The sequence below is a fragment of the Penicillium hispanicum genome (assembly GCF_028827665.1).
Source record: "Penicillium hispanicum strain IBT 35686 chromosome Unknown utg000001l_segment0_segment0, whole genome shotgun sequence".
Lineage (NCBI taxonomy): Eukaryota > Fungi > Ascomycota > Eurotiomycetes > Eurotiales > Aspergillaceae > Penicillium > Penicillium hispanicum.
The window spans coordinates 61,868-75,826 of NW_026623193.1; the positions used below are offsets into that span (position 1 = coordinate 61,868).

The 13,959-nt window shown below is 51.8% G+C and overlaps 6 protein-coding genes across 6 annotated transcripts; 3 read left to right on the plus strand and 3 right to left on the minus strand.

Moving 5' to 3' along the window:
- Positions 1–213: 213 nt before the first annotated feature.
- N7459_000023 (EF-hand domain-containing protein) lies at positions 214–1,116 on the plus strand (the record flags this gene model as incomplete). Its single annotated transcript, XM_056939208.1, has 4 exons — positions 214–224; positions 412–497; positions 583–878; positions 937–1,116. The coding sequence occupies 4 exons, from the start codon at positions 214–216 to the stop codon at positions 1,114–1,116; spliced, it is 573 nt and encodes a 190-aa protein (XP_056803488.1).
- A 1,793-nt stretch (positions 1,117–2,909) lies between these two features.
- On the minus strand, positions 2,910–5,941 carry N7459_000024 (putative kinesin family protein (KinA); the record flags this gene model as incomplete). The annotated part of the gene is made up of 5 exons (XM_056939209.1): positions 2,910–3,144; positions 3,212–5,637; positions 5,691–5,785; positions 5,848–5,873; positions 5,937–5,941. The coding sequence occupies 5 exons, from the start codon at positions 5,939–5,941 to the stop codon at positions 2,910–2,912; spliced, it is 2,787 nt and encodes a 928-aa protein (XP_056803489.1).
- A 669-nt stretch (positions 5,942–6,610) lies between these two features.
- On the minus strand, positions 6,611–7,423 carry ubc2 (E2 ubiquitin-conjugating protein RAD6; the record flags this gene model as incomplete). The annotated part of the gene is made up of 4 exons (XM_056939210.1): positions 6,611–6,734; positions 6,832–7,056; positions 7,109–7,173; positions 7,382–7,423. 4 exons carry the CDS (start codon positions 7,421–7,423, stop codon positions 6,611–6,613), a joined length of 456 nt encoding a protein of 151 aa, XP_056803490.1.
- Positions 7,424–7,839: 416 nt separating this feature from the next.
- N7459_000026 (thiolase family protein) lies at positions 7,840–9,274 on the plus strand (the record flags this gene model as incomplete). Its single annotated transcript, XM_056939211.1, has 3 exons — positions 7,840–7,989; positions 8,069–9,013; positions 9,095–9,274. 3 exons carry the CDS (start codon positions 7,840–7,842, stop codon positions 9,272–9,274), a joined length of 1,275 nt encoding a protein of 424 aa, XP_056803491.1.
- A 399-nt stretch (positions 9,275–9,673) lies between these two features.
- Positions 9,674–12,094, plus strand: N7459_000027 (uncharacterized protein; the record flags this gene model as incomplete). The annotated part of the gene is made up of 5 exons (XM_056939212.1): positions 9,674–9,781; positions 9,847–10,770; positions 10,825–11,014; positions 11,133–11,819; positions 11,898–12,094. 5 exons carry the CDS (start codon positions 9,674–9,676, stop codon positions 12,092–12,094), a joined length of 2,106 nt encoding a protein of 701 aa, XP_056803492.1.
- A 103-nt stretch (positions 12,095–12,197) lies between these two features.
- Positions 12,198–13,717, minus strand: N7459_000028 (chitobiosyldiphosphodolichol beta-1,4 mannosyltransferase; the record flags this gene model as incomplete). The annotated part of the gene is made up of 2 exons (XM_056939213.1): positions 12,198–13,139; positions 13,217–13,717. The coding sequence occupies 2 exons, from the start codon at positions 13,715–13,717 to the stop codon at positions 12,198–12,200; spliced, it is 1,443 nt and encodes a 480-aa protein (XP_056803493.1).
- Between the last annotated feature and the right edge of the window lie 242 nt (positions 13,718–13,959).

The following is a 13,959-nucleotide window of genomic DNA, read 5'->3' on the forward strand; positions in this document are numbered from 1 at the left end:
AGCTTGTCCCGCCCAGAGCGAGTGTGCCTTTCTCCAGCTGGCCAGATCCCCGCCACTTGCGACTCAGCCACACATTCCCCTCCGGTCTACCCCGCGTCCCTCATTTCTCCTTCTCTATCGCCTTCAAGCCACTGCGTGTCCCTGACGATCTTGCCTTTGGGTTGCATGTGTTCGAATTCCACCTAGATCAGTCCCGCTTGAGAGTGTCTGACTATGGGCAAGTCGTAAGTTCGGCCTGCCGCCCCCCTTCCCCGACATCGAACGCGCGGAACGGACCTCGGGAGGAAGTACCTGGAACAACCGGAACGCTTGGTTGCAGCGATGTGATGGGAATTCCGCAGCCCATTGCGTTGCTGTTGACCCCGGATGTCGCACGGTCCGAATGCCCGAATACTGATCTGTGTTCCGCAGGCAATCGAAGTTGTCGCCCTCTCAGCTCGAGGAGCTGCAGAAAGCAACCCACTTTGACAAGAAAGAGCTCCAACAATGGTATAAAGGTGTGTTCTACGCATGTGGATCTGGAATACAATGACGCAGCAAGCAGGACAACAATGGGATCGCTAATCGCCGCCTCTCCCGCAGGGTTCCTCAAGGACTGCCCTTCGGGCACCTTGACCAAAGAGGAGTTTCAAAAGATCTACCGGCAATTCTTTCCGTTTGGTGACCCTTCCTCCTTTGCAAACTACGTCTTTCGCGTGTTCGACTCGGATAACAGCGGCATGATTGATTTTAAGGAGTTCATCTGCGCACTGTCGGTGACCTCGCGCGGTAAAATGGAGGACAAACTGGATTGGGCGTTCCAGTTGTACGATATTGACGGTGACGGCAAGATTACTTACGACGAGATGCTGGCCATTGTCGAGGCGATCTACAAAATGGTACGTGCTAATACTTCCGAGGGGCTACAAAGCTGACCGCGCTTGTGCACACCTACAGGTTGGATCGATGGTAAAGCTCCCGGAGGATGAAGATACCCCCGAGAAGCGTGTGCGCAAAATCTTTCGCATGATGGACAAGGATGAGAACGGCAGTCTGGATATCGAAGAGTTCAAGGAAGGCAGTAAGCGTGACGAGACGATTGTTAGCGCTCTGTCACTGTACGACGGTTTGGTATAGGACGCTTCTGGGCGAATCCGGCGCAATTGTGATTTATTTTTTTTACCTCGGAAAGGCGCGCCTTGGCGGTTTGGGTCTTTTTGGTCATATTATTCTCTACTCTTGCATTCGGCCTTGTCCTGTTTTCGTTCTTCTCGGATCCCGATTCGCCCACCTATATGCAGAGTACCACGTACTCTCCTGGCCGTGCGATACTATATACTTTCATCACCATAGTCTATGAGTACATACGAAAGTTCTGAAATACAGCAAAGTATACGGCTCCATGACATCCTAAATAAATGTTAGGGCGCGGGCCTATTTTGTTCGCGTGCTGCTCGGAGTCCTTCGGGCCTCATGAGTCCTGCATTTTCTTATACCATATTATTTCACGCTCTTTGTTGAAGAGGATGGAAATGACGATTACGGTGATGGTGGTGAATTCATCCCTGTTGTTGTCAGGGAAATCTGTAGTATTCTACCAGTCCGCACCGCCTAGCTCTAGGAAACAACTGTGGAAAAGGCGTCAGTGAAAAGAAACCTTGGCTATCCACTACAATCTACTTAACTCGTGTATCACTTCTCGGATAAGAGGGTGAATGGCATCGATCGAATTAAAGCGCGGATCAAGTCCTTCATTCACAATAGTCTCATACAGTCGCGTATCGTGACTCACACTGGCCAGAGGATTGGTTCGATAGTCGCTGATGACTATACGTGACTGACCGCGGCAATCTGCAAATTCGTTTTCTCCCAAAGGAATCAGATATCCTAACCAAGACGGTCAATATAAGGAACTATGGCGGACAAGAAAAGGTGCTTGCCTAGAGTGGTATATGATGCTCCTCCATCATCCTCCCCTACCTTCTGTTCGGCATTGCCCGCATGTAAGTTACATGACACTGGCATCGACTTCCCCTGGTATTCGTAGGTGTAGGTTGAGTTCTCCCAGGGATTCCATTCAGGGCGCCACACTAAATGATCGTTATTGCAGTAAAGTGTGGGCTGCTCGGGTGCGGATTCGAGCTTGGAGATCCGCGAGTACATGCTCTTTAGCTGGGGGACTTCTTCCTCGACAAAGAACTGCACTACCGGTGCTTGCTCTCCAGTCTGGTCAAAAACAGAGCTGATGCCAAGACAGCTCCCAATTGCGCTATTTACTTCTGACCCGAAAGACAGAGCGGCATGGTTGCCAGCAGATCCTCTCCCTCAACCCTCGATCTATATCCATCTAGACATCCATGGAGACCCGGGCCTGACTTGGCAGCCTCACGCCCGATCTCGGGCGAGACTGGTCATGACACATTCGCGAGATTTGACATCTGTTGCTTAACAATGACCCAGTGCCAAATCGAATGGGCTACACGCTAAAACTTGTACTGCGACTATCATTGCATATATAGTGTCATGTCACAATTGTACCGAATCGCATCGATCCAGCTTCGCCATAGGCTACTTACCAGCTCTGCTGCATTCTATCTGGGTTGGATGTACAGAGGGTATCAGGAAGATCCGCAAATCTTCAATCCCCGCAATGCAGGGCACGATCTAATGTACTGGAAGGGAAGGGAAACAGAGAAGAAGAACAAGCGGCGTCACAACCAAAGCCAGGAGTAAGAGGCCCCTGGAAAAAGGGGAACGAGCCACGCAAATAAAAGAAGTGATGAGACTCGTGGGATGGCGTAAGAAGAAATCGGGAACTGCCAAAAGCGAGCGACAAAAGGAAAAACTGGATAATGTCTGGAGTGCATAGGAAACAGCCGTCGAATCTTAAGGGAAGGATCGCCAGGGTGGAACAGTCGTTTGAGGCGGGATCATTTGCGTTCGAAGAACCAGCTCGAGCGTTTGCCGGATGCCTCTTGCGAGTGTACGCCCGCGACGTTCGCATTCACCGGCCCGTCCGAGCTGCCGCCGCCACGCAAAGGCTTCGCGATGCGCGATCCCCCGAAACTAAAACCTCCACTGCCGTCCATGGCGGGCAGGCCGCGCGTAGAGCCCTGTTTGGCAGCCTCAAGACGCTCCTTCACAGCAGTGAGTTGGGCTTCAAATCTGTAGGGACAGTCAGTACTCGCGGTACGTCAATCATGGTCAGATTGCACAAGATAAAAAATCATACCGATGGTTCGCTTGCGTGAGCTTCTCTTGGCTCTCCTGGAGCAAGCTCTCAAGACTGGCGATGCGCTCATTTCGCGCAATCAACTTCCGCTCCGCAATGGCCACTTCCTTCTTCAAACCACTATTCTGTTCCACAAGTTGTCGCTGAACATGGGTCAACTGTTCTAGATTACGTTCCAGGAAGGCCATCTTCTTCTGCTGGGCGCGATTGTTAGAGGACCGAAGCACGTTATTGTACTGCTCCCGGGCATCATCCAAAGAAATCTCCAGCTCAACCACTCGCTCACAACGGTTCTGGAGGTCACGCATGAGAGACTTCTTCATGGCATCGAACTCGGCAATCTGCTGCTGTAGGGTTTTGCTAGCGGCACCGTTGGTGGATGTTCGCGACTCGTTGTCAGCAAGAGACTGCCGCAACTTCGTGAGTTCCTCGTCCTTTCGGGAGATTTCCGTACGGAGCACCTCGACTGCCTCGGTCTCAGTCTCCTTGCGGCTGATAAATGCCTTTTCCAGCCGTCCTCGGATCTCCTCAACATCCTTCTCACTCAGGTTGCGGGTCAAGAGGCCTTCGTACTCCTGCTGGATTTCATCCAGTTTCTTCTCGAGCTCCACCCGGCGGCTGTCCTGCAGCTCGCCAAGCTCGCCTCGATCGTTCATAGTCAACTCGGCCTGTCGAATGAACCCTTGTGTCTCCAGTAAGCTTGTACGGAGCTCAATAACGTCATCGGGAGCAATCACCTCCCCCGATGCGCTGACTGCGTGCAGAGCATCAACGCGCTGGATCAATGCCTGCAGTTTGCGCTCGTTGCTGGAGAACACGTCGTCTCCCAAGTCAAAGCCAGCCATCATCTTCGCCATCTTTTCCGCCTTCTTCTTTTCTTTCTCATCCAGCGCCGCTGTGGTCTCCTTGGCTTTCATTCGAACATCGAGAAGCTGCTGCTTGACCTCATCCAGTTCACTCGTTAGCTCCGAGTTTGCTTCCCGGAGGCCATCCATGGTGATAGCAGCCTCCTTGCCCTCGTATGAGACCTTCTCCAGTTGCATACGAAGTTCATTGACTTCAGTACTCAGTCGCTCATTGTCCTTGCCCGACCGTCCGGCATTCTCTTTCATTGACTTGAGCTCCTCTCGAGCCTCACGAAGACTGCGTTCCACGTTGGCAATGTGAGTTTCCTTCTCCGCGATTTGGTCCTGCAATTCATTCTCGCGGCGGAGGAATTCCTCCCGCTCATCCTTCTCCAGCACCAGGCTGGGTGTGCTCGAGCGTTCTCCAAGGCGGGAATCGGGGCGCGGGGTCTCGGAACGGGCAGTTTCTTGAAGACGCGAGGGCGTTGCTGGGCGGGGGGTTCGAGCTTCTGCCTTCGTGGCGCTGACCACCTCAGATCCACGCGCAGGGGTCCATTGATCCTTCGGAACACTTTCACCACCACGCCATGTATTGACCTCGAGCTCCAAGGCCGAAATGTACGATTCGAAGCTTGTCACCTGGGTCTGGGCTTTGCGCAAGAGTTGTTTCAGTTCCGCCGGGCTGAGTTCTGCATTGACCTTGGCCTTGTTCTTGATGGCCTTGGCGCGCACACCAAATCGCAAGGTCGAGATTGTCTCTGCATCGTTGTAGCTGCTGGGCGAACAGTTGATGATTAGGGTTGTACGCGAGTTACCACCCAGGGACTCCTGCAGGATTCGAGTGAGTTTGGAGTCACGGTATGGAATATGACTCGATTTGCCGTCCGTGAGAGCGTTAATAACCATGCCAAGCGCACTCAAGCTCTTGTTGATCTTTTTAGCTTCCTCCAAAGTCTGACCACTCGCGCCAGTCTTGCCGACCTTCTCACTGCCAGCCAAATCGACCAAGAATAGCTGCCCGCTCTTGGCTGATCCAGTCTCGACATTTTTCTGGCTCACGGTGATGACGAAGATCGAATGCGAGCGAGAAGATTCCTGGTTCATATTTGTGGCGGCAACCGCTCGTGCGTTTCCACCACGGCGCATCACTTCGTAGACCTCCTGGACGCTCGACACATAGACCTCAAGCAATCCTTTGACGTACACGCCGCGGGACTTCTCCTCATGGACAGGTAAATTGTCGTTGTGTGGAACCAACAAGTCACGAATACGCTCCATGTAGATCTCCATGTAACTGACCCGTACCGTGTACTCGATGTTGCTCGGGCTCGTCAGGATGCTGGCAAAGATTTGCTCAACAATACGTGGAATGACACCCTTTCCCACATCATCGTCGATATCCGATCCCATCATCGTATAAGACTTTCCAGCGCCGGTTTGACCATAAGCGAAGACCGTTCCGTTATACCCATTTAGAAGATCGTCGACAGTGGGCCTGATAGAGTAGTCGAATATGTCGTTTTGTGGGGAGCCCATGGGAAACACCCGGTCAAAGGTGAACGACCCAGTGCCTTCCCTGGACTGCGTACTGTTAGCACGAGTGTCTGATCCATGGCTTTTTGGTCCCCGCTCACGTTGATGTTACATGACTCTTCGCTTTCAAATTCGACAATCGGTGTACCCCCGGAGCTCAATTCGACTTTGTTTTGAGGACGGAAACGGGCGACCACTGCGCATGCCTGGTTAGCTGCACTATACTCTGAATTGTTATGTCTCCGTCGTCGTGCATACCCTTGATGGTGTTCGACCCAATGGAACTGACCGCGATGTCAGTGCTGCTTCAAATGGCATACTGGCCAAGGGGGTGGGAAAGAACTTACGCCATATTTGCGATGTCCTGAGACTCTCACAGAAAGCAACGGGCCCCGAAGAGGGGCAGACGAATACCCGGGGGGGAGTTTCAAGGTGTTTCAGGGACCTAACCAGGACTAGGAGCTCCACGACTCGCAGATACAACAACAGAGAAGGAAGAAAACCCAGAGCGCAAAACGCAGACACAGAAAAGAACCTAGTGCGCCAGGGGGGCGGTGGTTCGGAGGTGAGGGAGGGAGGTGGAACGGATTTGTTGACAGCCGCCCGTTTGGGATTCTTGGCCGACCGCCCCGGAGTTGAGCGTGGCAACCCTCCCCAAGTAGGACCATCACTTCCACTAATCTGGGAGTAGAGATCCAACAACGCTACTTATTTCAGGCATGAAGGAAACTTCCTAGGCTATGTGTAATCCTATAAGGTCTTATGCATTGAGAGCTATTGGACTAGGACGGACGGGGAATGAAACCGCGGCAGATGCATGAAATGCAAGAAGTCAAATAAAAAGAACCAAACGCCTGAACCCCACGCTGTGCAGATCAAACGGTCCATCAGAAGGTGATATTTCACCTCAGCAATCCTATCCCGGGACTCGTTTCAGCTGCAACATTTGACAAACAGGAACCGCCCTATGACTAGGGAGAGAACATGAAGAAAGAAGAGGCGATGCTGACGCAACTTGCACCTAGTCTTCCCAGCTCTTCTCCACCGTCTCACGAACCCGTTTCACGTATTCTTTGCGGTTGTCCTTATAGAGATTGGAGGCTTCGACGTTCGCAGGCGAGGAGGTGTTAGGGTCGTTAAGCAGACTAGAACAAGAATCAGAATCAGCAACGGTCATGCATCTTGAAGACTCTGTCACGGTAATTCTGATTAGAAAGAGAGGAACAACTCGGGCCAAGGTACCTTTGAATGCTCGTCAAGATGGCCGCCACGTCGTAAGTGGGGCTCCATCGGTTCTGAAGAATATCAAGGCAAAGCTCACCAGTGCCATAAACATTAGGGTGAAACATCTGGCTGATGAACTTGACACCAGGCGGCTTGTTAGGGTACTGCTCCTCAAAGTTCATCACTAGGCGAAATGTGCCATCCTCAAATGGTGTATCGGCGGGCCCAATAATGACGGCGTTCCTAATTGATTGTCAGATGATTCAACTGCACTGGGCGAACTAGAAGCGCCTACCAAGTCATCACGTTGTCGGAAACTGGTGAAGCAGAAACACCAGCTGGGGGATCGGTTTGCATGCGCTGGAATCACAAGACGAGTTGAGTCAGTCAGAGGCCAAATAACTTTCTAGCAGAACACTGGAAAGAACAGGAAAAGCACGGGCAAGCAATTAGGAAGTGCAAATTCATCAGAACATTTCAGCATATAGTTGTGGGTTGGCTCAAAAGAATGTTTGCACTGAAGTCCAAGCGCCCGATCTCCCTCTATCCCAGATGTCTCGGTACATACCTTGAAGTCTCGCATGAGACGGCGGCGAGCAGAGGTAGACATGGCCGTTAAAGAAGAGGGGAAAGAGGCAAAGAGGTATGCGATATCTGAGGCAGAAATCTCTGCAATCGGGGTGGAGGAGAAGTGAAGAAGAGAGAGTGGCGAGCTGGTGCAATGGAGGGACTATGGGTTTCTAAGAAGGCGGGAGGAGGGGAACCGGAGAAACTAGCTGAATGGAGAAACATTCTCAAAATAAAGTGCTGATTCATCCAGTCATATGATGTCACATGATCCAGAGCAGCCTCGGTCCAAGCGGTTGGAAGCGGCAAGCGGGCGATTCCAATGTACTTCGGCCTTACCATGGACTCCGAGTTGATCCCCATTTCTCTTCCCTTGTCTTGCTTCTTTGGATTCTTCTTGAGGCTCCCTCAACGCTCTAACCCCAGTGTCCTTTCCCCCATCCTTCCCTTTGAACAACCATGATCCCAACATCAGGATGGCCTGCTCGTCTCTCCAAGCGGGTCGCCCCCGCATTCCGTTGCCACAGACACTTTAGCTCCGCACGCCCGGTCTTGAAGGACATCCAGGACGCTTACATCCTCAGCGCATCCCGAACTCCAACAGCCAAGGTAAGGTGACCAGGGAAGCCAACAGAGGTGTAACAGAAAGAAGTGAAAAGATGAAGACAGCTAATTCATCCCGATGTAGTTCAATGGTCCATTTGCGTCCATCTCAGCTCCACGATTGGGCGCCGTTGCGATCAAGTCGGCTTTGAGCAAATCTAAAGTCCCCGAGGAGAAGATCACCGATGTCTATATGGGGAACGTGCTGCAGGGGTCTGTTGGCCAGGCTCCTGCTCGCCAAGCAGCTATATTCGCCGGTCTTCCTTCAACAGTTGAATCCATGACCGTCAACAAGGTCTGCGCATCTGGTCTAAAGGCTGTTTCCCTGGCCGCCCAGAACATTCAGCTGGGTCTAGCCGAGGCGCAGATTGCAGGTGGAATGGAGAATATGACCCGCGTGCCTTATTATATGCCCCGCTCCAGCCAGCTCCCGCCGTTCGGTGAGATCAAATTGGAGGACGGTCTGATCAAGGACGGTCTGTGGGATGTGTACAATCAGTTCCATATGGGAATCTGCGCAGAGCAGACAGCTAGGAAATACGAAATCTCGCGAGAGGAGCAGGACCAGTATGCTATCCGTTCCTACGAGCGGGCCCAACAAGCCTGGAAGGAGAACAAGTTCACAGACGAGATTGCACCGGTTACCGTTAAGGGGAAGAATGGCGAGACAACTATCGAACGAGACGAAGGGTTTGAGAACCTGCGTATCGACAAGCTGACCACCCTAAAACCTGCCTTCCTACGGGATGGCACCGGTACAGTCACCGCTGGCAACGCCTCCACCATGAATGACGGGGCATCTGCACTGGTACTAGCCAATAAGGAGTTGGCCCGGGAATTTGGTGGCGGTGGCCGAGCTCTGGCCCGGATTGTATCCTCGGCTGATGCAGCCATCGATCCCGTGGATTTCCCTGTAGCCCCTGCTAAGGCAGTCCCGATCGCCCTGGAACGTGCCGGCATTACAAAGGATCAGGTGGCTGTGTGGGAATTCAACGAGGCATTTGCGGCAGTCATCAAGGCCAATGAGAAGGTAAGTAGATGTCAACTCAGTCAGAAGAACAGTTGCTCATGAATATTCTTTGCTCAGATTCTCGGCCTATACGATGCTAAGGTCAACTTGCTCGGTGGTGCAATTTCCCTCGGCCACGCTTTAGGTAGTTCTGGTTCCCGCATCCTCGTGACTCTACTTCATCAGCTGCAGCCCGGCGAGTACGGTGTTGCTGCAATCTGCAACGGTGGTGGAGCAGCAACTGCTTTGGTCGTGCAGAAAATTGATCGTGTAGATGATTGATTGCTGCCACGATACATAGCACTGTTATGATACCCTGATATAGCACCATTCCATCGTGGATCAAGTGTATTCTATTTTATATATAAGTAGCCGGTCATGGGCAACCAATTGGAAACAATATGTTATCTCAGTAGACCGACTCGTTTATTCTACCATTTTAGTACCAGATGAGTATCTATTCCATACAGGAATAGTAAAAAGAACATATCTCAATATGGGAATACATACAATGCAAAACAGGAAATGCACCGGTGGAATGGCGCTAGTCCCGATCGGGTGCGCATCGCGTCGTTGATTTCCATGCGTTCAAAACTCGTTATTATTCTTACTCTTCCCCCACATTCCTTCCCCTTAAGATGTGTGTTTGAGACACCAGATCAATTTTGGAAATTTGTGAAGATGCTGGGTCCTATTGAGCTCTCTCTTTTCCCCTCCTGCTTTGGAGGCATTGACTGGTCTCCAGACGGCGAGCTTGCGGTGGCTGCAGGTGAACAAGTTCACATTCTTGTGCGTGCGATAATAGACGGCTGTACTGTGCGAACTAAAACATTCAGATGCTTATCAAGTGATAGACACCCAAAACCGACCATCGGATCAACTCCGAGCTCCCAAACAAAGAGGCTTGGAATATCACTCGCATTCGCGTCAATGTCTTCACCAACGCTGAGTGGGCCATGATCTACCCTCAAACCCGGGATGACTTCTCAATTGCAGCAGAGCAATCGATAAGCACAGTCCTAGGCCTTGCCTGGTCACCTTCGGGCTTGGCTCGATTCCGCCGCAGCGTGCTGGCTGTGTTGACATCAAATCTCATTCTCTCCCTGTGGGAGCCCGTTGGTGCCAAAGGCCAATGGGCAAGGGTTGGCATCGTCAACCACGCATTCCATCCGAACCCCGCAGCACCCAAGAGTCTCACTGGTACAGATCTTCGCAGAGCCAACATTCGATCATTCCAATGGTGCTCGCCGCTCCATGCCCCAACGTACACCGCTACTCCCAGTGCATCAGTCGACCCAGAGAGCCGCTGGGGAGTCCAACTGCTAGTAGTGGCTAATGACGAAAACGAAGTGGCTTTACTACAGGTGCGCCGACTTGTTGGTCTGCAAGCCTCAACACAAGCCTACTATGTTGAGAAATTAGCTCTCCTCTTGATAGAACCGACCAAGTCCCAATTCCCAGAGACTTGTCCTGGCTCACTACTACAGAGCGCTCTACAACACAAGGCACGCATCACATCCATTTCCTGTGGGCCATGGCTTGATCTAGACATATCAAGTGAGCGTGGCGTTTATTCTGCCGTTGCTGTTATTGCCACCGTATATGGAACTCAGCTACAGTTTCTAAAAGCGACGGTCGCGTTGAGCGAATCAGACACTAATCGTCAGGTCATACCACGATATGAAGCCTCATCTGAATTGAAGAAACACAATTTACCTTCTGCAGCCGATGCATGGAATCAGCATCGCATAACCGGTCCTCTTCAATGGTTCTATATGGTACGTGGCGCCTGCCGTGAGGAAGAGCTGCTGACTGACGACTATCAAATAAAGGACCAGACCAGTGATATTTCTCTCGCTATAGGAGTTATTGGTGGGCTTGCTACTATGTCGATCCCACGCTCTATATACAATGGCAGTGTAAAAGCAACCAATGAGTTGAAGACACAAAATTGGCCTACGTCTTCTTTGGCCGATAACGAGGGCAGCGAGCCACCAGAGCGACATCTAGAGCCTATCTCTGGTAAGTTGTAACCGTAAGCCTTTTAGGGCTTGATCTCCGCTGATCACTTTCTCAGCCATGTTGTCACTCCGAGATGAGAAGAACAATACTTGCATGCTTCATTTTGGTACCGTAGGAGGATTGAGTGGTGTCGCCAGTCTTGACCAACTTGGAACAAACGACGGCTTTAAATCACCACGCTGGCGAAAAGTCGTCGCAGACCTTCGGGAACAATTTGATTTGGACCGCGATCTGGGTGGGGAGGTTGTTGCCCGAATCTGGGGGTTGGCTTCCTACCGTGGAATAACGGCTGTGCTTTTTACACGACATCCAACAGATATGATTGAGTACCAAGTCACGTCCGGCGAACGAGCTGTCATTGGATTTGCTTCCGAGGAAACAGACCAAAGGCTGGATGTGAGATCTTTATTTGAGCCGACAGTCCGTCAAGACCAAAACTCTACTCGTGTCCAAAGGCAGGCAGTGATATCTTACTTGCTGTCAGGGGACAAGGAGAACCTTGAGAATGACATGGAGAATCAAAAGCTGATCTATTCCGCAGCTTGTTGCGCTCTAGTTGATGGTCAAAGCGAATCTGTTCGCAATCAGGCGCGGCAAGCCCTCGAACGTCTAGCGGCCATGACAGGTGCAGATTTGAGTGATGAGCTCGCCAATTTCAGTAACGAATCTCCAACGATTCCTGCCAAGTCCAACGGGCAATTTGCTCAACCTGGTGCCCATTTGTTTGAATGGTGCGAGATCTGCGATGCTGGCATCGAATGGTTCTCCGCCAAGGAGGCTCAATGCGCAAACGGTCATTTGTTCTGTATGTCATCCCGGCACCTCATCAGCGATTTCTTTTTTCAATCTTTGCGTACTGACTGGCCTACTTTCTATCTTATAGCACGCTGTGGATTAAGCTTCATAACGATTCAGGAACCCGGGCTTTCCAAATATTGCTCCGGCTGTGGCACAGAATGCTTCGATGAGGATCTCATGTCTCGCATGCGGGATGGCCGCCTGGGCCGTCTGTTCGCAAAGACTTTCGAGGCTTTTGATACCTGCATCTACTGCGGTTGCAAATTCCAGGGTGGTGTATGAGTTAACATCTGGCATTGCCGCGGGGGGTAACAACCCCGGTCGATCTACGGGGCTCTTTCTTCACTTCGTTATCTTTTCTATATAGCAGGAGCCCGGATATCTGCTAGGCTAGACCTAGAAGTGAGCCTGCGATAGGGTCCCACTCATCATCCCATCGGCGATGGCTTTCCTTCTGAGCACCTGCACGGAGAGACTCCAGCTTGCAGTCATTACCGAACAGCTCAACCAACTTCTCCGCTAGCTCAATCGAGCTCCCAAAGCCCATTCCATTCACATTCTCGCTCACAAGTTCCGGCCACGCTTTGAAGCGGCTCCAGCCCACAACGGGCAGGCCAGCTCCGAACATATCGACGACTTTCATTGGAAGATCCACTCCGCTACTGCTAGTGTGCAGACTAACGCCCAAAGATGCCGATGCCAACAATTTGGCATAGTCCGGCACGCTCAGCCAGGCCGTGCGAATGGTAACCTTTGGAAGCTTATCGGCATGTTCCAGGGCTTTGATCTTGTCAATATACATCTGCTTTTGTGGGCCTTTCCCGGTGATTATAGCCAAGACTTCGGGGAGTCGAGGCTGAGCCATGGCAAGTTTCGAGTATTGCAGCAAGGCTTCAATAAGAACCGCGAAATCCTCGTCTGGGGTCCATGATGTGGAGCTCACGAGAATGCGAACGCTTCCTGCGTTCACAGAGGAGCAGACGTCCTTTGTTTCAGGGAGGACATTGAGAAACCTAAGACGCTCCTCGGGATCGAGGATTGGGTTGAAGTGGCTTGCTGGTCGATCATGCAATGGTAGGATTGGAGCTTGGATCTCTAAATCCTTTTTGAGTACGGTGGACATGGCGTTCGTCACACAAAGGTGGGCCGAGGCAGACTTGCAGAATGCCTTCTCATACCAGATGGCCAGCCGTACGAGCGGGTGGTTCCGCCCGAGTTTCAACGCCAGGATTGAATATCCAAAATTATGCCAGTCAATGACCAGTCGGGTATGTCGCAGGAAGCAGGATAGCGAGGCAACGGCCAGTGTGGGGATGGAGGGTGGATTCTAAGCCTGTTAGTATTTTCATCATCGCTCTTCCTTTCCTATTCTCTCCCTCTCTCTCGTTCATATAGCAGACCTACCTGTACCAGAAGCCATCGTGATGGTGGAGCGGTGTATGCAAGGCATCGCCATAGACATGCGATTTGAAACAACACCTTCAAGGGCCCATAGATAGTAAAGAGGAGCTTGTTGTTGGTCTGAAGAATAGCAGGATGGGGGCGAAGAGGAATAATGGAAATATTGGGGTTGGAGACGATGTCGGGATGAGGATCAGATTCTATACGGCGCGCGCAGTCAGCATCACCGGCCGTGAGATCTGGACAGCTACGCGAACACATCTCACCTTGATACCCAATCAGCACCACTTGACCGCCGTTCTTGGCGACACTCAAGGCATGATATTGCATGCGCGGGCTCCTGCCAATGTCTCCTAGCACTAGAATCTGCACACTTGTCTTTGGTTTCGTTGCGTTCGGCACAACCGTTGAGCGACCTGGTTCATACTGGGTGGGGAGCAGCAAGATCAACACCGTCAGGGTAGTGGACAGGCAAAACACCACAGTGATGAGAGTGTCAATCATCGCGAGGGCGCAGTGGATGCTGTAGACTGGGCCAGCTGCAGCATGTCTGCGCTGTGCAAGTCGTCAGTAAGGGACCCTGAAGAAACAAGCCGACCAGGACTCGGAGCGAATATGAAGTGATGTGCAGGAACCGCCGTGCGGCGCGATTGTCGATCTCCGATAGCAGTCACGTGGTTGCCCCAAGGTCCGCGACAGCCTCGTAATGGCGCAGCGTCGCTCGATGCTGCGGTGGAGCAGCTCTT